Raw genomic sequence first — 24,800 nt, 5'->3', positions numbered from 1 at the left:
ATTGCTGGGGGTGGTTGGGATCTGCTTGACGCTTAATAGTGCACAGGGCCAAATGCTGGGCCAAACCCAGCGGTAATAAGGAGAAGATTCATCCCATGGGGAATTTTCTGAAAGGAAAACGGTTACCAAACAAAGTATACCTTCAGTGTACGGTGATAGATTTGCAAAAAGATGTCCTAGCTTTTACCATTGTGGTGATAACTAATTCAGAGATGTCTTGGTCCCTGAGGTCGTTGTCCCCCACCTGGAACACCTCTGGGTGTAGACCACACCCCCTAGCTTGTCAATTGTCCACACCCTTGATGTAAATGGAGAGCAAAGCTGAAACATTCTAGAAGTTCTTTACAGGACAGGATCTGTTCCACCTTCCTTGCTACTGCATGACCTTTGTTTTATCTCTGGTGGTTGATGTATGTGACTATTGTGGCCTTGTCAGATTGAATCTTGGTCAGATGATCCTCCAGCCACTTGGTCTGGATCTATAAGCCAAAATGTTGCAAATGTGTGTTGGGGAAGCAATATAGCTCAGAGCACAAGGCAAGGCATCGGGTGCTCAAAAAAACCCCAACCTGGAGGTAGTTGGGCAGCAGAAACAGTCCACATATCGGAGTTTACCATGGCTGTTTGAAAGAAGGAGCAGCCGTGGGGAGATGCTTCCTGAATGCTAAGTAGCAGGAAGGAGGGACATGTGATACTTAACCTTGCAGATGAACTGTGTTGTGGTAAAAATGTCAGAAAGCGGAATATTCAAAAACACAGAGTGATGCAAACAACGAGTGATGCAATCAACGTGGTAACTCCCAGTGCTCTGCCCACTCAGAGTGGGTCTTCAAAGCTGGTGCAAGCATAGAGGCTATGCCAATGGCTCTGGATCTAAAAACCACTCCAAGGCGAACTTCCTACCAAAACAGGGTCTGGAAATTGCCTAGCGCAGAAACCAGTGATTGAAGGTCACTTATGGGCTATCCCTGCAATGTCCAGTCCAGTAGGGCCCAGGCTCGGCACTCCCAAGCTCAGCTGAAGAAAGGTCAATCCAGATAGCTGTTATTGTAGACCAGCTCAAGCAGAAAAGTAGCAAGAATCCTGATTAAAAAAAAATGCAAAAAAACGGAGGCATGCTGGTAGTAGGAGGGGTTGTTCTGAGCTGGCCTACACATTTTTATTTGCCCCCAACCCTCTGTGGAGGGCAATATAACATACGGTAAATGGCTTCCTGTGGCCCTTAACAGACTAGAAAGAAAGGAATGTAAACGGAAAAGTGGTATATGTTTCACAATCAAACTTCTGTTTACAATTAAATTGCACAAGCATATGTTATCTTCAGTGTAAACTGCACGTGAAAAAACTCCAGCTGTAGGGTTTCAATAATTTAAAGCCAAAGTTTCTTTCTCACAGGGTACAGTATATTTAGTCTGTGTAATAATAATTTTAAATGTGCTAGGTGACCTGAAATGTCACCTTATACATCTTTACTAGATTTTTATTAATAATCACAAACCTTCCAACAAACTGCCTGTTTATATGTCGTCCTTTTTATACACATTTGTACGTACATCATTTATACTTATCTGTAAAACTGGGTTGATGGTGTGCTTTCTTCCAGAGAACAGTTGGGTTTAGTCTGAATGTCTGTTAGTCACACAATGTTACAATATAAAAGTATGATCGAAAGCCACACTTTACTAAGCCAGCTGACATTCTAACATTATTTGTTGTAAAACAAAATTATGCTACTTGCTTTTAAGTTTTTCAATGCTGAGTAATTCTGTGTATTTGTCTTCTAATCTGCACACGGTGTGATTATTAAACCTCTAACATGCTCTTTGTGTCAAAATATCTTGTTCTGCATAAGCAACTCATATGAAATGTGTGAGCAGGCCTCTCTGTCAATTTCTCTTCGTAGAAAGGGTTCGGGTCTGCCCAGAACTTCCACCTTCAGCTCCACCTTCACTTAAACCCCCTCAAAAAAATCTTGCTTCCAAAAATGTAGCTGGCAGTTATAAGAAAAATGAAGCAGCTACAAAACAGCTTTCGGTTAGTTCTAGTAAGCAGCCACCAGCCACCCTTCCCAAGCCAACTAATCGGGCAGCACGCAGCACTGGTAAGTGCGGCCATGCTTGATGGCTTCATTGCATGTTTGTGCTGTGCATCCCCAAGCATGTCTTCCGATAATCCCTTATAGTGTCTTTTAAATATTCTGTGATATGGATTGCATCAGTCCTGCTATTAACGTGTTTTTCTTAATTGTTCAATATAGGAGACAGAGGAAGTATTTAGGTACAAAGGGTTATGCTGCCTTTAGGAGACTGCATACTGGCATACAAGAGGCATAGGAAAAAACAACCCAGTCTAACCCCTCCCACTACCAGCGTACCTCAGTTTTTTGCTAGTGTGCTAGAGCAGTGGTCCTCAACTCCGGTCCTCAGGGCCCACTAACAGGCCAGATTTTAAGTATTACCTTGGGGAGATGCAGACTAGAGTACTGCAATCACTGAGCAGCAAATTATATCACCTGGGATGAATTTCAGTTATCTTGCAAACCTGGCCTGTTGGTGGGCCCTGAGGACCAGGGTTGAGGACCACTGTGCTAGAGGAATGGCCATCCTCTCTCTTCTGCAAGAAGCAAACTAGGTTTTCCAGATCCAGAAATCCTTTAACCTTCGCAGTGGATGCTCTGGAGACCCTGTTGGATCAATTCAACTTTATCTACACCTTTCCTTCTTTAAAACGCCTTCCTTACCTACTGAGATGGAGGGCTTTCTGTGGGTCCTACTGGATCTTCTGTCCCAAGGGTCAGTTTACCAGCCTGCATTTCTGTCACTGACCGTTTAAGTCCAGTCCTTGAGAGACATCGGCCTATTGGATTCGGTATTCCCTGTGTTCTTGAAGGCCTTAGCATTTTTACTTCAGAGACCTATTGGCTCTTCATCCTTAGTGTAGGCCTTCATAGAGGGTGTTGCTCACATTGTTCCTCCTGTATGTTCTCCAGTGACTCTGTGGAATCTCAACCTTGTTCTGCCACTTCCTCAGAAACAGCCCTTTGAACCTCTTTGGGATAGTCTTTTGTCTTGCCTTAATCTCAAGGTTACCTTTCTTGTCACCACTTTTTCTGTGGGATGAAACTAAAGAACCATTTTTTTCTGCTTCACAAGGACAGAGTTGTTTTTTATGCCAGGGCCTTTTTTATTCCCAGTGTTATTTCTTCCTGGTAGTTTTAAAGTAGAATTCATTTTTTTTTCTTTTATTTTGAGTAAAGTAAGAGAGGGCAAAACCCCCTGTCATATTTTTTTTTTTTTTTTCTTGCCATATGTGTCCTATTGGGGACATTTCCTTTGACTTTCTGTTCCATAGCCACAACAGGAAGTAAGAAGAAATCCCTCCAAAGTGAGGGAAATACCTAGTTGTCACCAGAACCAGTGTTCTCATTGGAAGATTTCCCCTCTATTCCTGTTCTGGCGATAACCCAAAATTTGGGATTTTCTTTCACTCTGAGATAATGGTAAACAGACAAATAGAGAGTGTTAATCTTTCTAATGGGAACACAAACCACAATAAAAACTTGATAGGTGTCCTAATCTATCCACTCTGTCAAAAACTACAAAGCTTTGCCTTTGGTTACTTTATTTAGTACATTTAGATATTAAAGAAGGACATTGTTTTACCGTCTATCAGTCCTACTCCAAAAGCATCCAAAGATGTTTTCCATCCATTTTCTGGACGTGGTGTGAACTGTTGAAGTCTTTTAGTAAGTTTCTCTTAGACCACATGACTTCCTGTTTGTTGATGCTGAAAGTCCCCATAAGGGACAGCCTGTTTCTTGTTCAACTATTGGAAGGTGGATTTGACAGTTCATCATTCAAGTTTATGACCTCAAGGGCAAGGTTCCAACTTTCCATGTCAAGTGCACTCCACGAGATTGATTAGTGCTTCTTGGGCTTTTCAGCATCAGGCATCTATTCTCAGTTTTTCAAGGCTACAATTTGGTCTTTGGTTTACACTTTTTGTTTTACAAGGTGGAAATTTATGCCTCAAATGATGCCGACTTTGGTGGTAAAGCTCTTCAGGCGACTCTATAACTGTTGAGCCCCCTTTGTTGACCTGTTGGTTTTTGTGAGCATGTAAGCCTTTATTTGCTGTGTTTCCCACCCGTCTTTTGGACTGCTTTTGTATATCCTTATGTACCTAAATACTACTTCTGTGTCCCATAATGTACAATTTAAGAGGATAGGATTTTTGACTTGTAAAATCCTTTTCTTGGAGTACATAAAGGGACATGGGTCCTTTCCTTCTTTTTTTTTTTTTTTTTTTAATGATCCACTTCTACTATTGCTTGCTACAAAACTGAGGCTTGTTGGGAGTGGTAGGTGTTATACTGGGTTGTCTAAACAGCTCCTTTTTTTGCCAGTGTCCAATCTCCTAAAGTCAACTTGTACCTGAATATGTCACTTGTGGGACATATTCACCTAGAAAAGGATTTGCAAGTCAAATATCCTATTTTACCTTTCATTGAAAAGTAGACCCCCCTTGTGACATCCTTCTGGGTGGCGCCAAGTGAGGTCTTTCCATCCACACAATAAGTTTCCTAAAAATTATATAATGACTTATATTTTTAATGTGTGATTGGATGCTATGTCTGAGTAGATAGATTCAGTCAGCAAACTCAGAATGTAATCTGGATGGCAGAACTACCATTGCTTGGTAGAGAAGTGTGGTGGAAGGACCTCCTAAGTGGTTTACTAATGGCAAATAGGCTGTTTGCTTTGCAATGAAAGTTGCAGTATGTAAGGGAATTTTCCCCAGAGCTTGAATGTGTTGCAATTTCACGTTGCAAAAAATTCCCAATTGCAAACAAGGGAAATTAAAAACAGAGCATTTTTGCCTGCACTTGACTGAATAATGGTAGTTAGCAGAGCTTCACCTTATTCGCTAAGCTCTGGGTATAACTCCCTTGCAACGTGCAACTTTCCTTGTAAAGTGATCAGTCTATTTGCCTTTAGTAAATCAACCTCTGTGTTCTGTCAACTTTCCATGTAAAATGGAAAATCTTTTTATAGAGGTGAATTTATGTTAAATGTAATGTTTTTTTTTTTTTTTTGGTAGAGTCAACTGAGAAGACTATAGGAGTGCCTGAGTCAAAAACAAAAAAAGCTTTCACAACTTCAAAAATTTCTGCTGCTTCTGCTGGGCCAAGCCATAGAAAAGATGAGCCTTCCAGCAAAAAACCCGCCAAAAGCATTTCCAAACAGCTATCTGCTCCAGCACTTAAAACAACAAGTCGATCAGGCACACAGGAGAATAGTAAGTATATAACCAATTACACTAAATTGAATAAAGATGATTTCAAAGACAACAGGGTGCACCCTTAAAGTAATGGTTTTCAGTATAACTGCTAAGGTTGCCTTTTAAGAGATTTGTATTTGCTTTCCTCTTGTGAACTTCCTAAATGCAGTTATGTTTCACTTTGGTTATGAACAAAGCATGCAATTTTGTGTACAACAATGTTCATGTTACATTTAGAGCAAAAAAAGTAATATTTTAATGGGAGTATGGCCCAAACTCCCTAAAATGTGGTGGCTGAAATCCTGGAGAACATGGAACTTAAACACCGTATCACCCTCCAAAACTCATTGATATTAAAATGATTGTAAAATCTCATTTTTGTTTTTTTTCTATAAAAATAATAAACATGTTATACTTACCTGCTCCGTTGCAGTGGATTTGCACAGAGCAGCCCCGATCCTCCTCTTTTCAGGTCCCTCTTCTGTGAGCCTAGGCCCTCCCTCCTGCTCCGTGCCCCCACAGCAAGCAGATTGCTATGGGGGCACCCGAGCTGAGTCAAGCTCCCTGTGTCCATTTAGACACGGAGCCACTACCCGGCCTCATTCACTTTCTCCCGATTGGCTAGCTGACTTTGACAGCAGCGGGAGCCAATGGTGCCACTGCTGTGTCTCAGCCAATCAGGAAGGAGAATCTCAGTCGGCTGAAACACTCATGGATCTCGCTGGACAGAGAGGGACCTCAGATAAGTGTTTTGGGGGGCTGAGAGGGGGCTGCTGCACACAGTAGGCTTTTTATCTTACTGCATAGAATGCAGTGAGATAAAAAAACCTTCTGCCTTAACAACTCCTTTAATGGGTTTTAAATCTAAAATTTGTGCTTGCTATTATTCCTCTCAGGTAGTGAAGATAAACTATTACCAAGCTCTTAGGGGCCATTAACCACTTTACCACCGGAGGATTTTGCTGTCTTCCGTCCAGGCCACTTTTTGCGATTCGGCGCTGTGCGACTTCAACTGACAATTGCGCGGTCGTGCGACGCCGTACCCAAACGAAATTTACGTCCTTTTTTTCCCACAAACAGAGCTTTCTTTTGGTGGTATTTGATCACCTGTGCGATTTTTACTTTTTGCGCTATAAACAAAAAAAGAGCATTTATTTTGAAAAAATAACAATATTTTTAACATTTTTTTATATGAAATTCCCCCCAAAAAAGATGTAAAAACCAATTTTTTTAAAAAAATTTTGGCCAATTTGTTTTCTGCTACCTATGTTTGGTAAAAAAAATCGCAATAAGCGTATTTTGATTGGTTTGCGCAAAAGTTATTGCGTTTACTAACAAAGGGAAAGATTTCTGTCATTTTTGGTGTTTTTTTTTTTTTAACGCGTAATGGCGGCGATCTGCGATTTTTTTTTTTTTTGTGGGAATGCGACATTGTGGCGGACAGATCGGACCCTTGACTGACATTTTTGATACTTTTGGGGGTACCAGTGACATTACTGCAGTAATCAGTGCTATATATATGCACTGTTACTGTAAAAATGACACTGGCAGGGAAGGGGTTAATTTTATTGGAGAGGGAGGGGTTAATGTATGCCTGGTGCTTACTGACGTGTAGGGGGGGAGGTGACTGAGTGAGTCATGGACAGATCGGATGTCCAGCTATGCTGAACAGTCCGATCTGTCACTCCCTGTCACTATGGAGATCCGCCCGCTTGTGTTTACACAGGCGGGCGGATCTCCACACTAGATCCCCAGCGATCGGGGCAGAGCAGCGGCAATCGCCGCTGCTCCTCCCCTGGCCCGACTCCCGCTGTGAATGAAAACAGCGGGAGCGAGCCTCCGGCGGTGCGCAGAAGGGGGAGTGTCTGACGACGTTAATACTACGTCGTCAGACGATAACGAGCCACTTTGCCGCAGTAGTATTACCGTACTCAGACGGCAAGTGGTTAAAGCAGGTTCCAGTCAGGTGTGCATACATTATAGCTAGCAAACACATTTTTAACATTACATTCTCAGCAAATGGAATTTCCTACTTTTAAATTTAAAGGAGTATAGCCAAAGCTGTTTTGGCTATACTTCTGTAGGTGACAGGAGTGCAGTTCATTCTGCAATCCTGTGACCCCTTCTCAGCTGACATCGGGCTCTGGAGGGGGAGAGCAAAGAACTAGTGACTGACAGTCCCGGCTCTCTGCTCAAAGCAGAGAGGGAGAACTGAGTGATCAGCGGTGTATGATTCAACATATTGGATGTCATATAGATAAGCAATTGTTTGACAAGGAAGAATACATTCTGTAAGTCAGCTGATGACTCATTGTAGACAGCAGGAAAGCAGTTCCCTGTAAGGCCAAGTTCACACTTGCAATAAATTCTAACATTGACACTAGCCTGAACGAACTCACGTTAAACATCACACCCCTGATGCCCTCCAAGTGATTTTGTTTATTTAAGGGGGAAGTGTTTTTTTTCCCAGCTCACTAAGTTTTTATAAACTCTTGTCAAACGTGCTCTTTTACTTAAATTTATTAAAGTTTTAACAAAAGACGTAATACACATACAGTGTAAATGCAGAAAATTTTCCCCTAATAAACAAGTGTGCAAAATTTCCACCCTTGTTAAAAGGCATCAGAGATCATATCAGTACCATAAGCTACAAAGTAGGTATAAAATTAGCTGAAGACCTTTCATTAGGAGTAGAGGAAATCTCTGTTATAGTATAAAGACAATTTGCCGTTAACTCTTCAAGCACGTTTATGGCGTGCTACCATAGACTTGAATAGAAGTTGATGAGCTTCAGTGCCTCAATGTAGCATTGTTTTTGCCGCACAGCAACACAAATTTTTTAATAAATATGAAAAGCCCTGTCCATATTATCCATTGTAGGCTTGCAAAGCATTCGGGGTGTGGCAAAAAATGCACTTTAAACACCTGCTACCAATGCCCGTGTGAACTATGCAAGACGAGTCTGGTGACTGATGATGCATATAACCACAACGTGCCAGTTAATATAGCTAGACAAGCTGGGCTTGCCTGAATGAATATGTATTTAGTTTTAAGCAGCATTTGAATCGCAGGTAGTTTTGCATGCATGTGCTGATCATTTATTTTCCTTTCAGATGCTTCTTCAAGTACCAGAAAAACAGCTGCCACTAAGACATCATCTTCCACACTGGCATCGACTTCTTCCAGGCCAAAAGCTTCAAAAGAGCAGTTATCCAGCAAAGCTGGGATCTCAACCACTCCAAGAGCCAAAAAATTACACAGCAAATCTTTATCTGTGGATCAGCCTATGTTGGCACTTTCTAGTTCTACAGGCCTAAAGAAACGGGACAGGACTGAGCTAGCTACTCAGCAGGTGGACTCTGAAACACAAGAGACCAGTCCCACAGAAAACTCTCCTGCTGAACAACAGCAGAAGCCACAGTCCACTTCTCCTTCTGTAAAGCATAATTTAAAGACTCAGTGCAATATATCTGATGCAACACAAGAGGAAAGTCATAATGACTCTGCCACTGTTAGTGAAAGTGTGCAGTTACCAGAAAACAGATGCGACAGTAAAACTAGTGTGGAAATAATTGGTGTAAATGAAGAAAATACTGAAAGGTAAGTCAAAATATGGTGTTCAACCGTAGAAAAATTTGCAGCTATATAGGGATGTACACTATATTACCAAAGGTATTTTGACGCCTGCCTTTACACGTACATGAACTTTATGGCACCCCAGTCTTAGCCTGTAGGGTTCAATATTGAGTTGGCCCACCCTTTGCAGTAATAACAGCTGCAACTCTTCTGGGATGGCTGTCCACAAGGTTTAGGAGTGTGTCTTTTCCAGAAGTGCATTTGTGAGGTCAGGCATTTATTTGGATGAGAAGGCCTGGCTTGCAGTCTTTCCCCTTATTCATCCCAAAGGTGTTCTATCCAGTTGAGGTCAGGACCCTGTGCCAGCCAGTCAAGTTTCTCCAACCCAAACTCCCTCATCCATGTCTTTATGGACCTTGCTTTGTGCACTGGTGCACAGTCATGTTGGAACAGAAAGGGGTTACCCCCAAACTGTTCCCACAAAGTTGGGAGCATAAATTGTCCAAAATGTCTTTGGTATGCTGACGCCTCATCTCCCTTCACTGGAACTAAGGGGCCAAGCCCAAACCCTGAAAAACAACCCCAAACCATAATCCCCCCTTCCACCAAATGATTTGAACCAGTGCACAAAGCAAGGTCCATAAAGACATGGATAAGCGAGTTTGGGGTGGAAGAACTTGACTGGCCTGCAAAGAATGCTGACCCCAATCAGATAGAACACCTACATGGTAACATAGTTAGTGAGGTTGAAAAAAGACATCAGTCCATCCAGTTCAACCTATGATGTGTGTGTGTTTGCTGTTAACCGTACATTGTATACCCCTGTATGTTGTGGTCTTTAAGGTGCCCATCTAATAGTTTTTTGAAACTATCGATGCTCCTTGCTGATACGACTGTTTGCGGAAGAGAATTCCACATCCTTACTACTCTGACAGTAAAGAACCCCCTACGTACTTTAAGGTTAAACCGCCTTTCCTCTAGTTTTAGTGAGTGGCCACGTGTCTTATTGTATTCCCTTTCTCTGAATAGTTTTTTCCTTATGCTAGGGTCGCCAGTACAGTATTTGTACATTGATATCAATCGTCTCTTCTCCAGAGAGAATAAGTTCAGTGCTTGTAGTCTTTCCTCATACTGATGTCCTCCATTCCCCTAATTATTTTTGTTGCCCTTCTCTGGGCTCTTTCCAGTTCCAGCACATCCTTCCTGAGGACCGGTGCCCAGAACTGGACAGCATACTCCAGATGTGGCCGGACCAGAGTCTTGTAGAGAGGGAGAATAATCTCTTTATTTCTGGAGTGAATCCCCTTTTTTATACATCCCAGTATTCTGTTGGCTTTGCTTGCAGCGGCTTGGCATTGCATGCCACTGCCAAGCCTGTTGTCTACCAGTACCCCCAGGTCCTTTTCCATCTTAGATTCACCCCGAGGTCCCCCCCCCCCCTAGTGAGTAGCTTGGTTTCTGGCCCCCAAGTGCATTACTTTACATTTTTCAACATTAAACCTCATCTGCCATGTAGTTGCCCACCCCATTATTTTGTTCAGGTCCGCTTGTAAGGTTTCCACATCCTGCGTAGAAGATATTGGCATGCTTAGTTTAGTATCATCCGCAAGTACTGAGATTGTACTAGATATCCCCTCCTCTAGATCATTTATGAATAAATTAAACAGGATTGGTCCCAGGACAGAACCCTGGGGGACCCCACTTTCCACACCTGCCCAATCAGAGTACTCCCCATTAATCACCACCCTTTGCACTCTCCCCTGGAGCCAGTTCTCTATCCAGGTACTCACCTTATGGTCCATACCTACCTTCCTTAGTTTGAACAGTAAGCGTTTGTGGGGAACTGTGTTAAAGACCTTTGCAAAGTCCAGATACACCACATCCACAGGCTTACCTTTATCTAGGTGGCAGCTCACTTCATCATAGAAGGTTAATAGATTGGTTTGGCAAGAACGATTGTTATGAATCTATGCTGATTACTACTAATACCATTTTCATTACTAAAGTCTTGTATGTGGTCCCTTAACATACCCTCCAAAATCTTGCAGACTACTGATGTTAGGCTGACCGGCCTATAGTTATCCGGGATATATCTCGGCCCTTTTTTAAATATTGGTACCACGTTGGCTTTTTCCAATCAGCTGGCACCATACCCGTCTGTAAACTTTTGTTAAAAAATCATGAATAATGGTCTAGCAATCACCTGGCTGAACTCTTTAAGAACACTCGGGTGCAAGCCATCCGGTCCCGGTGATTTATTTATGTTAAGTTTCTCTAGTATAGTTCTAAGTCTATCTTCTGTTAACCTTTGAGATAAATTAGAGCGGATACTGCGTGCCAGGCCTTCTCGTCCACATCAGTGCCTGACCTCACAAATACGCTTCTGGAAGAATGGTAAAACATTCCCATAGACACACCAACCTTGTGGACAGCCTTCCCAGAAGAGTTAAGGCTGTTATAGCTGCAAAGTGTTGGCCAACTCAATATCGAACCCTACGGCCCAGACTTCGCCCTAGGGCTTACAGACACTTACCTGACCGATCTCTGGCCAGATGGTAACGTCAAAGTCAAACGCTTTTTTTTTTGAGAAGGGGAAGTTCCTATCCCTCCCTGCCCTTCACTCCAACACACCGTCCCATTCCTTCCCTTTCTGGACTTATTTTCAGATACAACATTTCCTAAATTCCCCAAAGAATAGCCCCAGCTTCGCCCGTAAGTGCATACCCTTTCAATTAATATGCGGCAAAAAAGAACCCCAAAGACACCGGATCTCAGACATCTACTCAATGCTTTTCCCAAATATAATGCCTTCATCCATCAAAACACAACACACATGGGAACAAGAACTGGAAATCCACCTCACGGATGAGGAATGGGAACAAATTTTACATTTCTCTATCGTCCATCGACAGACGCAGCCTCATCTCCATGAGCTGAGTGGGTTTATGCTAGAGTAGTCTAGGCAGGAAAATTTTAATACACACGTCCAGGGGGCTGTCCCTCCAGGCATAAACCCCCACTGCACAACCCAGCACATCAGTTAGATTTCTGCCTAGAGAAGGAGTAGACCTAGGTTTCCTGCTGGTACTCCGGTCTCAGTTTTTTTTTTTTATTCTTTTCAGAATATTTTCTTTTATTTCTCTTTACTTACTTGCTAGCTAGTGTTCAGGGAAGAATTTCCTGGTGATCTACAAGCAACGATGCCGGCTGGGACTTCGTACTGGATAATCTAGATCCTTATGGCCCCCCCACCCTCAGTCTGGCCTATGAGCGTGAGCAGGTTATAGTTCCGACCTAGACCTAGCCACGACGATGCCCCCTTGTCCAGAGGGGGACTAGCCTGCGAGTGGATGCCTTTCTGGGACGCAATGACCTGGAACGCCCTGAGTCGCAGCATACCACTTGGCTGGCAGCACCCCCGCTTTAGGTGGGAGGCAGTCTGCCTGGAGCGGAGCCCACCCGGTCCATGGTATGGTGAGTAACTGTGCCCCCCTCGCCCCTGCTGGCCTTGGGGGGGATGTGGGGCCTCCCCTGGGGACAATGGGATTGTGTCTCCCTAGAGATCCCCCTGGTCTGCCCGGTCTGTGTGTCCTTTCCTCTCCCTGTCCCTGTGGGGGCTGTGTGTCTGGAGTGCTCGGGGGAGGGGGGTGGTGACATGGTACCTTGGGCTTGCTGGTCTCTGTTGTGGTTCCTGAGGCCTTCATGTGTCGGTCCCTAGCTGCATTGTGGGCGGTTAGGTGGACAATGGAATTTTTTCCCCATAGACTTGTATGTGGCAGCCATTTTCCCTGCAGCTTCCTATTGTTTTGTATGGGCATCCATCTTTGTGTTGCCCTGGTGCTATACTTGGCAGTGTATGCCTATCAGGCGACATCATTTCCTGTGTGGTAACTTACTGCTGCTGAGCCAAGGTCACTTCCTGCTTCTCTCTCCATTCTGTGGAAGATTCAGGAGGCTGTGTGACTGAGGTGGTAAAGTATTGAGGGTCCCTGCGGGCATATCCTTGCACTTTATGCTATCAGTTTGGTTTAAAGGGGCTCCCTGCAGACCGCTGCGATCGGTGGTGGGTACCGCGATCAGCGTTCTTGAAGCTGCAAATTGCACTGTGGAGTCCCAAACTGGAATTTCACCTTCAGATCCACTCTGTGCGACTCCTGGACAGTCCGGATCGCAGTTGCTGGCCGCGATTCCAGCTGCCCTGGAAAGCCTGACGACTAAAGTTGATTTAGTCATGAAATAGGTTGATGGCTGTAAACGGCCGCTGCCTTCTCCATCTGTGGAGGTGTCCTCTGATTCAGAGACTGATGTGGTTGCCCCAGATGCTTCCCTTCCTGAGGGGTCACTGTCCTCGCAGTCAGATGGTGAAGAGGACCTGTCTTCTTCAGCTGCAGAGCGGAAACACGCTTTGCTGGAAGCCCTGATTATTTAGGTGTGGGATACTTTAAGATTGGCTGATGAGCCCACGCCGGCAGGGACGCAAGTGGCTTTTGGCTCCCAGAAGTCTCCAAAAGCTGACAGGGTTTTCCCTTGTCCTGACACTTTTACGATATTGTGAATGACCAATGGCGGCACGTTAAGCAGGTGTTAGTGGTGCCAATACGCTTTAAACGCCGGTATCCTTTTGCTAAAAAAGGTTTCCAACTGTTGGACGGTGCCACCTAAAGTGGACCATCCTGTTTCCAGATTAAACAAATCTACTCTTGTGCCTGTGAAGGATTCCCCAATTTTTATTGATCCAGTGGACAGGCGGGTGGAATCACTTTCCCGCCATCTTCACATTCTGGCGGGTTCCATTTAGAAACCATTTTTTGTGTCTGTGCTAGTCTCACAGACGGTGACAGAATGGATTAGGGGTTTGCAGAAGTCTTTGGACCCCAAGACTGTTCCTCCGGAACAGCTGGAACTGTTGGACCAGGTGATCCAGGCTCTGGTGTTCCTGTGTGATGAGTTTTTGGATGCGGCTCCCCTGGTGGCCAGAGTCTCGGCCGTGGGCATTGTTTTAAGACGCATGGTCTGGTTGAAGAGCTGGTCAGCTGACAAAGCTTCTAAAAAAGCCTTAGTCGATCTCCCCTTTCTGGGAGACAGGTTGTTTGACGATTTATTGGATGAGTTGATGAAGGGCCTGACTGGGGGGAAGAGTACTCTTCTTCCTCAACCTTCGAGGGGTAAGACACCCCGTATTAAACGGGGTCCCTCCTTTTTCTGCTCATGAACGTTTTTTTTTTTTTTTGTGCCCTCGGGGCGCAAGAAAAAGGTAAGCCATTCAGAACTTCTGGAGGTGCTAAGAAACCCTGGGGCAAGTCCACAGCCGGTCAGTCCAGTGCTGCAGACAAGTCCTCTTCAACATGAAGAGGCGCCTTCTTCCGTCTTAGGGGTGGGGGGACGTCTGCGCTTCTTTCAGGAACCCTGAACTTCCTTCATTCAGGATGAATGGGTTTGCAAACTGGTTTGTTCCAAACTGGTTTGTTCTGGGTACAAGATCGAATTCTGATCCCGGCCAGTGGACAGTTTTTTTCAGTCAAATCTTCACCTGTCTCCGGAGCGTTTAAAGGATCTGCAGGAGGCTGTGCAAGATCTCCTGGCTCAAGGGGTGATTGTGCCAGTTCCCCAACAGGAACGCTCTCAAGGTTTCCATTCAAACCTGTTCACTGTGCCCAGAAAGGAGAGCAAGGTGTGTCCAATCCTGGACCTCAAGGCTCTGAACTGCTTTGTGTGGGTGCAGAAATTCCTAATGGAGTCCATTCGGTCGGTGGTGGCATCTTTGAATCAGGGGGATTTTCTGGCTTCCATCGATCTTGAAGATGCATATCTCCACGCCCCTATATTCGAGGGACATCACCGATTCCTCCACTTCGCGGTGGCAGAGGAGCACTTTCAATTCGTGTCGTTACCCTTTGGTCTCGCCTCAGCTCCCAGAGTTTTTACCAAGGTCTTAGCCCCTATGCTGGCCTTGTTGCATCGACATGGTATCTCCATTGTGGGGTATCTGGACGATCTCTTGTTGCAGGCAGTTTCCCATTCGAATCTGCTGGAAAACATCTCCATCACAATTTGGACCCTTCAGGACTTTGGGTGAATGATCAATGTCACCAAATCTGCCCTGACTCCGTCTGTGCGGGTCACCTATCTGGGGCTGATACTCAACTCTGCTCTGGGGAGGATCTTTCTTCCCTTGGACAAGCTTCAGAATATTATGTTCTTCATGGTATCATTATCGTTGAAGTTTTTCTAGGATACAGACGCACAACTCTTAAGAATGCACTGAACCGTTATAATTAATGCTTATCTATTTGTTGCAAATTGAGCCCATTCAAATGAATGGGCTGCTGTGGCCACGTGAGCCTGGCCAAAGGGTAACCACAATGGTGTGAACCTAGCCTTAATATACCATTTTTGTTGTTCCCTTAAAATGCTTGGAATTCCTCACCTTGTAGCAGATTTGGTCATTAGGTTTCTGCGGAAGGGAAGACTTAGTGCCCTATGACCTGCCCTATACTTCTACCCTGAGAGTCCTCAGTCTTTTTGACTGGTAAAGCTGCTTGCAAGATGCCTCACACTTATGCAGTTTGAAGGAGATTATCTTTTTGGCAAGGAACTTTACAAATTCCTTAAAAATGTCACAGGAGGGAAGATTCTACTCCAACAGCAGAAGATTTAAAAACCCCCGTTTAAGAGCCTCTACCTCATAAAAACGCTAATAATACAATCTAACAGAAAAAGTCAATGTGCATAACTATTCACCCCCTAAAGTCAATACTTTGTAGAGCCACCTTTTGCGGCAATCACAGCTCCAAGTTGCTTTGGATAAGTCTCTATGAGCTTGCCACATCTTACCACTGGGATTTTTGCCCATTCCTCCTTGCAAAACTGCTCCAGCTCCTTCAAGTTGGATGGTTTGCACTTGTAAACAGCAATCTTTAAGTCTGACCACAGATTTTCTTTTGGATTGAGATCTGGGCTTTGACTAGGCCATTCCAACACATTTACACGTTTCCTCTTAAACTATCAAGTGTTGCTTTAGCAGTGTGTTTGGGGTCATTGTCCTGCTGGAATGTGAACCTATGTCCTGGCCTCAAATCACGCACAGAGTGGTACAGATTTTGCTCAAGAATATCCCTGTATTTAGCACCGTGCATCTTTCCCTCAACTCTGACCAGTTTCCCAGTCCCGGCTACTGAAAAACATCCCCACAGCATAATGCTGCCACCACCATGTTTCACTGTGGGGATGGTGTTTTTTGGGTGATGTGATGTGTTGGGTTTGCGCCAGACATAGCATTTTCATTGATGGCCGAAAAGTTCAATTTTAGTCTCATCAGACCAGAGCACCTTCCTCCATACATTTTGGGAGCCTCCTACATGCCTTTTCGCAAACTCAAAACGTGCCATTTTGTTTTTTTGCTGAAAGTAATGGCTTTCTTCTGGCCACTCTGCCATAAAGCCCAACTCTATGGGGCGTACAGCTTATTGTCGTCCTATGTACAGGTACTCCAGTATCTGCTGTGGAACTCTGCAGCTCCTCCAGAGTTACCTTAGGTCTCTGCGCTGCCTCTGATTAATTCCCTCCTTGCCCGGTCCGTGAGTTTTGGTTGGTGGCTGTCTCTTGGCAGGTTTGCTGTTGTGCCATGTTCTTCCCATTTGGTTATGATAGATTTGATGATGCTCCTGGGGATCATCAAAGATTTGGATATTTTTATTTTTATAACCTAACCCTGACTTGTTCTTCTCAACAACATTGTCCCTTACTTGTTTGGAGTTCCTTGGTCTTAATGGCAGTGTTTGGCTAGTGGTGCCTCTTGCAAGGTGTTGCAGCCTCTGGGGCCTTTCAAAAAAGGTGTGAATATGTAATGATAGATCTTGTGACACTTAGATTGCACACAGGTGGACATCATTTCACAAATTATGTGATTATGAAGGTAATTGTTTGCACCAGAGCTTTTTATGGGCTTCATAACAAAGGGGGTGAATACATACGCACATGCCAATTTTCTGTTTTCTATTTCTAAAAAATAGTTTTATGTATATATTTTTCTCATTTCACTTCACCAACTTAGACTATTGTGTTCTGATCCATCACATTCAATTCAGATTAACAAAACATTAAACTTAAGGCTGTAACGTAACAAAATAGGTAAAAAGTGAATACTTTTGCAAGGCACTGTATATTGCACATTCACATCAGTTCCTGCCCTCAAGGAGCTTACATTGTAAGGTCCCTAACTCACAATCATACATACAAAGACCAATTTAGACCAGATCAATCCAATTAACCTACCAGCATGTTTTTGGAGTGTGGGAGGAAACCAGAGTAACCGGAGGAAACCCACAGGGAGAACATGCAAACTCCAGGCAGGTAGTGTCGTGATTGGGATTTGAACCCAACCCTGTTGGAGATGTAATGCCTTTGTGGGTACGCTATACCACATCTACTGGGATTACCCCAAGATACACTCTTTCTGGGAAAGCACTAAAATCCTTTTAGAATCATTATTTGACCCTCCAGTTTCTTTAGATCCAGTTCACTACCTCCTGGGGCTGCCAGTGTCGAATACAGCCAAACTCTCTACCAAGTTGATAAACCACATAGATTTGAAAAGGAAACCACAAATCCCACCTTCTTCAGCAGATCTTTGCAAACAGTGTCTACAACATGGAATATTTGACTTCTCAGCTCAACATTATTTCAAAATTTTAAAAAATTTGGCACTAATGGCATCTTATGGACCCATCCTAATCTTATATGTGCAGATGTACCTTTTGTCCTCCATTGTACTATATGGGCGTATTTTGCTTAGTCCAGCACAGTGCCGAGACAAGGTCATCCAGTGTCCAGGACGAAGATGGCAAACTGCACCCCCCCAAGGATAAAGAAAGAGTCAGTGTCATTTCAAAACAAGAAAATACCTAAAACAATACAAATTCAATTAGGTTTAATTCAATAGTAACAGTGTTCGCTCACACTTTTTAAATATATGTTTTTTTTTTTAGAGGTACTTAACCACTTAAGCCCCGGAGGATTTGGCTGCTAAAGGTCCAGACCCCTTTTTTCAACTTGGCACTTCGTGACTTTAACTGATAATTGCGCGGTCATGCAATGCAGTACCTAAACGAAATTTACGTCCTTTTTTTCCCACAAACAGAGCTTTCTTTTGGTGGTATTTGATCACCTCTGCGCTTTTTATTTTTTGCGATATTAATAAAAAAAGAGCGAAAATTTTGCAAAAAAATGACATTTTCAACTTTGTCTTTTAAAAAATATCCAATATACTCAATTTATGTCATTTTTTTTGGCCAAAATATATTTAGCTACATGTCTTTGACAAAAAAAAAATCAATGAGCGTATTTTTATTGGTTTGCGCAAAAGTTATAGCGTCTACAAACTATGGTGTAAATACTGAAATTTACGAAGCTTTAATTTCTGACTGCCAATCTCATTTCATGAAGTGCTAAAATGGCGGGGCAGTACAAAACCCCCCCAAACTACCACTTTTTGGAAAGTAGACATCCTAAGGAATGTTCTGAGGGGCATGTTGAGCTCATTGAATATTTTATTTTTTTGTCACAGGTGTTTGAAAAATGACAAAAATAATTTTTTTTTTTTTTTTTTTACACAAAGTTGTCATTGAAATGATATATTGCTCACACATGCCATGGGTATATGTGTAATTACACCCCAAAATATATTCTGCTGCTTCTCCTGAGTACAGGGATACCACATATGTGAGACTTTTTGGGAGCGTAGCTGTGTACGGGAGCCGGAAAACAAATCACCACCATCAGAATTTCAAAGGGCGTACATTTTTCATTGCATTTTCTCACTACCTATAACGGTTTTGGAGGCCCTGAAATGTCAAGATACCACAAAACCCCCCCAAATGACCCCATTTTGGAAAGTAGACACCCCAAGCTGTTTGCTGAGAGGCATGGTGAGTCCATGGAATATTTTATATTTTGCCACAAGTTTCGGGAAAATTACAATTTTTTTTTTTAATTTTTTTTTTTTACACAACGTTGTCACTAAAAGATAAATTTCTCACACATGACATGGGTATATGTGGAATGACACCCCAAAATACATTCTGCCACTTCTCCTGAGTATGGGGATGCCCCATGTGTGAGACTTTTTGGGAGCCTAGCTGTGTACAGGACCGCGAAAACCAATCAACACTCTCAGGTTTTCTAATGGCGTAAATTGTTCATGTCACCTCTGCACTACCTGTCGCAGTTTCGGAGGCCCTAAAATTCCAAAATAGCACAAAACCCCCCCAAATGACCCCATTTTGCAAAGTAGACACCCCAAGCTATTTGCTGAGAGGCATGGTGAGTCCATGGAATATTTTATATTTTGCCACAAGTTCCGGGAAATATATATATATATATATATATATATATATTTTTTTTTTTTTTTACACAAAGTTGTCAGTAAATGATATATTGCTCACACATGCCATGGGTATATGTGAAATGACACCCCAAAATACATTCTGCTGCTTCTCCTGAGTACAAGGATACCCCATGTGTAAGACTTTTTTGCAGTCTAGCCGCGTACAGGACCCGGAAAACCAATCTGCACCTTCTGGCTTTCTAAGGGCGTAAATTGTTGATCTCACTCCTTACTACCTATCACACTTTTGAAGTCCATAAAAGGCCAAGATGGCACAAAACCCCCCCAAATGACCCCATTTTGCAAAGTAGACACTCCAATCTATTTGCTGAGAGGCATGGTGAGTATTTTGCAGCTCTCATTTTTTTTGGAAAATGAAGAAAAAACAGGAAAATGCATTTTTTTTCCTCTTTTTTCAATTTCCAAAACTTTGTGACAAAAAGTGAGATCTGCAAAACACTCAACATGCCTCTCTGCAAATAGCTCAGGGTGTCTACTTTCCAAAATGGGGTCATTTGGGGGGGTTTTGTGCTATCTTGGAATTTTAGGGCCTCCGAAACTGTGATAGGTAGTCAGGAGTGAAATCAACAATTTACGCCCTTGGAAAGCCTGAAAGTGGAGGTTGGTTTTCGGGGTCCTGTACTCGGCTAGACTGCAAAAAAGTCTCACACATGGGGTATCCCTGTACTCAGGAGAAGCAGCAGAATGTATATTGGGGTGTCATTTCACATATACCCGTGGCATGTGTGAGCAATATATCATTTACTGACAGCTTTGTGTAAAAAAAAAAAAAAAATATATATATATATATATTTCCCGGAACTTGTGGTAAAATATAAAATATTCCATGGACTCACCATGCCTCTCAGCAAACAGCTTGGGGTGTCTACTTTCCAAAATGGGGTCATTTGGGGGGGTTTTGTGCTATCTTAGAATTTTAGGGCCTCCGAAACTGTGATAGGTAGTCAGGAGTGAAATCAACAATTTACGCCCTTGGAAAGCCTGAAAGTGGAGGTTGGATTTCGGGGTCCTGTACTCGGCTAGACTGCAAAAAAGTCTCACACATGGGGTATCCCTGTACTCAGGAGAAGCAGCAGAATGTATTTTGGGGTGTCATTTCACATATACCCGTGGCATGTGTGAGCAATATATCATTTACTGACAGCTTTGTGTAAAAAAAAAAAAAATATATATATATATATTTCCCGGAACTTGTGGTAAAATATAAAATATTCCATGGACTCACCATGCCTCTCAGCAAACAGCTTGGGGTGTCTACTTTCCAAAATGGGGTCATTTGGGGGGGTTTTGTGCTATCTTAGAATTTTAGGGCCTCCGAAACTGTGATAGGTAGTCAGGAGTGAAATCAACAATTTACGCCCTTGGAAAGCCTGAAAGTGGAGGTTGGATTTCGGGGTCCTGTACTCGGCTAGACTGCAAAAAAGTCTCACACATGGGGTATCCCTGTACTCAGGAGAAGCAGCAGAATGTATATTGGGGTGTCATTTCACATATACCCATGGCATGTGTGAGCAATATATCATTTACTGACAGCTTTTTGTAAAAAAAAAAAAAAATATATATATATATATATTTCCCGGAACTTGTGGCAAAATATAAAATATTCCATGGACTCACCATGCCTCTCAGCAAACAGCTTGGGGTGTCTACTTTCCAAAATGGGGTCATTTGGGGGGGTTTTGTGCTATCTTGGAATTTTAGGGCCTCCGAAACTGTGATAGGTAGTCAGGAGTGAAATCAACAATTTACGCCTTTGGAAAGCCTGAAAGTGGGGACTGGTTTTCGGGGACCTGTACTCGGCTAGACTGCAAAAAAGTTTCACACATGGGGTATCCCTGTACTCAGGATAAGCAGCAGAATGTATTTTGGGGTGTCATTTCACATATACACATGGCATGTGTGAGCAATATATCATTTAGTGACAACTTTCTGTAAAAAAACAACAAAAAAAAAAGAAATAATAATTTTCCCGACACTTGTAGCAAAATATAAAATATTCCATGGACTCACCATGCCTCTCAGCAAATAGCTTTGGGTGTCTACTTTTCAAAAAGGGGTCATTTGGGGGGTGTTTGAACAGTCCCGGCATTTTACGCTCAATCTTAGCCACACATCACCCACTCTTCTAACCACTTGAAAACCAAGCCTTTTCTGTGCCTTTTTGTTTACATGAAAAAATATTTTTTTTTTACTAGAAAATTACTTTGAACCCCCAAACATTATATATTTCTTTAAAGCAGAGGCCCTATAGAATAAAATGGTGGATGTTGCAATTTTTTTTGTCACACGGTATTTGCGCACAGATTTTCCAAACGCAATTTTTGCGAAAAAAATACATTTTTTTTAAATTTATTGCACAAATACACTATATAATTCCAATTTGTTTGGTAAAATTTAAAAGATGATCTTATGCCGAGTTCATAGACACCTGACATGACATGCTTTAAAAATTGCGCACACCTGCGCAGCGGCAAAAACGTACGTACATTTTTAAAAACCTTTAAAAGTCTCTACAGGTTACCACTTTAGACTTACAGAGGAGGTCTACTGCAAGAATTACTGCACTCGATCTGGCGATCGCGGCGATACCTCACATGCATGCTGAAATTGCGGTTTACATATGACACTAGACCAACGCGTGCGTGTGCCATTGCGCGCAAGCACGGGGGAAAGGGGGCGGAGCTCGATTTTTTTTTTTTTTTTTTTTGCTCTTTTATGTTATTTTGACACCTTTCCTTTAATTTTTTTTTTTTTTAAATCATTTTTATTGCTATCACAGTGAATTTAGATATCCCCTATGATAGCAATCGGTAGTGACAGGTACTCTTTTTTTTAAAAATTGGGGTCTTTTATACTCTAGATCTCTCCTCTGACCTTAATGCTTCTGACCACGCCAAAATTGGTGTGATAAAATACTTTCCCAATTTCCCAATGGCCCTGTTTATTTCTGGCGAAAAAGAAGTCATGAAATGCTCGTAGCCTCCGGCATCTTAGGCCATAGAGATGATTGGAGCCATTCTAATCTTCAATTAGCTCTATGGTTAGATAACTGAACCACCGGCTGCACTCTCGGGTTAACCGGTGGGACAGGAGAGCCCGAGAAAAACCACGGAAGGCTGCGGAAGGCGGCGGTGGGGGGGGGGGGAGGCCCCTCCCACTGCATGTAAAAGCAGTCTAGCGGCCAATTACCTGCTAGGATTGCTTTTACATGTAAGCCGACCGCTGGCTGTAAAAAACGATACCAAGATGATGCCTAAATCTGCAGGCATCATCCTGGTATAACCACTCAAAGTCCAGCAACGTACCAGTACATTGCTAGTCCTTGTTTGGCATATAGGTTTTTTTTTTTTTCATGCAGCCTGTGGGCTGAACGGAAAAAAAGAGAACCTATCAGAAATCAGCACAAGAATAATGCGTAGTATTACTCATCATTAACCGCCCAAACAACCACCCACTGAATTTAATGATGGGTATACACGGCACTATCCACGTATACCAAAATAGGATTTTAACTGCAGTGCTGAAATCAGAAAATCACCACAGCTGCTATCAGCAAAGGTATCCATATATGCTGAGCGCAAACACTGTTTGTGTCAGAATATATAAAATCAATGCGTGGTAGCCGACGAGTACCTGCAAGAGAAACAGGTCACAAAAGAATGAAAAAACAAAGTACATTAAAAAAAGTACATTAGGAAGAGTAGGACATATAAAATGACTGACAACAACAAAAGTTTTTGGATTCTCATCATTAACCGCCCAAACAACCACCCACTGAATTTAATGATGGGTATACACGGCGCTATCCACGTATACCAAAATAGGATTTTAACTGCAGTGCTGAAATCAGAAAATCACCACAGCTGCTATCAGCAAAGGTATCCATATATGCTGAGCGCAAACACTGTTTGTGTCAGAATATATAAAATCAATGCGTGGTAGCCGACAAGTACCTGCAAGAGAAACAGGTCACAAAAGAATGAAAAAACAAAGTACATTAAAAAAAAGTACATTAGGAAGAGTAGGACATATAAAATGACTGACAACAACAAAAGTTTTTGGATTCTCATCATTAACCGCCCAAACAACCACCCACTGAATTTAATGATGGGTATACACGGCGCTATCCACGTATACCAAAATAGGATTTTAACTGCAGTGCTGAAATCAGAAAATCACCACAGCTGCTATCAGCAAAGGTATCCATATATGCTGAGCGCAAACACTGTTTGTGTCAGAATATATAAAATCAATGCGTGGTAGCCGACGAGTACCTGCAGGAGAAACAGGTCACAAAAGAATGAAAAAACAAACAAAGGACATTTAAATGTACAGTAAGAAGAGTAGAAGGACATATAAAATGACTGACACAACAACAGTTTTTGGATCCTTTTATTTTTCTTTCTAACTGTTTCTTCATGTCTTGATTTGGGAGGGACTGCGATCTTCTGCGATCTTCTCTTCCAGCTTGGGTCTCTCAAAATGTCGATGGACATCCAACATCCTTCGAGACCCTGTGTTTGTGTGCCCTACACTGTGTCGTGCTGTACCCTACACTAAAACTCCACTAGTGTATGGTAGCGCTCAAAACATTCCCCGATGCAGAGACCAGGTTGGTCAGGACATTTGGGACAATAATAACGGGTGTCACGCCTAAATCCGCGCCTGCTACAGACACGACATCTTCTTTGGGGCCATCTTTGGGTAGGGGTACTCGGGAGGGCATAAGGAAAATGCCTCTCATGCAGCCGGCTCACTGCATCTGGAAGGGGAAGTTGGGCAGGCATGCCTCCTGGGTACAGGTAGGCAAGGATGATCTCTTCCTGGAATTCCCGGAAAGATCCAGTTCGTCCTGACGCCTTGTATAGGACAAAGGCGTTCAGCATCGCCAATTGGAATAAATAAACAGACACTTTTTTGTACCAGCGTCTGGCTTTACGGGCAACTAAATACGGCGCCAAAATCTGGTCGTTAAGGTCCACCCCTCCCATGTTAAGGTTATATTCGTGGACACAGAGGGGTTTCTCCACAACGCCAGTTGCCGTAGTGATTTGGATTGTCGTGTCTGCGTGAAGGGAGGACAGAACATAAACATCCCGTGTATCCTTCCACTTCACCGCAAGCAATTTGTCCGTTTTCAAGCAGGCTCTCACCCCCCGACTAAGACGGGAATCTACAAGCCGTTGGGGGAAGCCCCGGCGATTAGGTCGCACGGTGCCACATGCGCCAATTTGTAATTCGAGCAGGTGACTAAATAGTGGCACGCTTGTATAAAAGTTGTCCACGTACAAATGGTACCCCTTTCCGGATAAGGGTGACACCAAGTCCCAAACGATCTTACCGCTGCTCCCTATGTAGTCTGGGCAGTTGGGGGGCTCCACACAGCTATCTTTTCCCTCATAGACCCGGAAACTAACTGTATAGCCTGTGGCCCTGTCACACAATTTATACAGTTTGACCCCGTATCTGGCACGCTTGCTGGGGAGGTACTGTTTCATAGCAAGGCGGCCAGTAAATTTAATCAGGGACTCGTCAACGC

General features: G+C 43.1%; 1 protein-coding gene across 3 annotated transcripts in view; it reads left to right on the top strand.

Moving 5' to 3' along the window:
• The window catches only part of PHACTR2 (phosphatase and actin regulator 2), a 327,486-nt gene that overhangs the window by 257,567 nt on the left and 45,119 nt on the right, over positions 1-24,800 (top strand). For 2 of the 3 annotated variants that reach the window (XM_082249936.1, XM_082249935.1), the window contains exons 5-7: positions 1,904-2,101; positions 5,101-5,298; positions 8,394-8,880. In XM_082249936.1, coding sequence (XP_082106062.1) covers positions 1,904-2,101; positions 5,101-5,298; positions 8,394-8,880 — 883 coding nt within the window. The remainder of the gene's footprint in view (positions 1-1,903; positions 2,102-5,100; positions 5,299-8,393; positions 8,881-24,800) is intronic. The other variant, XM_082249937.1, reaches the window with a different exon arrangement.

The sequence above is a fragment of the Pelophylax lessonae genome, assembly GCF_965119305.1.
Source record: "Pelophylax lessonae genome assembly, chromosome: 3".
NCBI classification, from domain to species: Eukaryota; Metazoa; Chordata; class Amphibia; order Anura; family Ranidae; genus Pelophylax; species Pelophylax lessonae.
The sequence above is the reverse complement of the archived record's forward strand: the minus strand, read 5'-3'. Positions and strand labels throughout refer to the sequence as shown.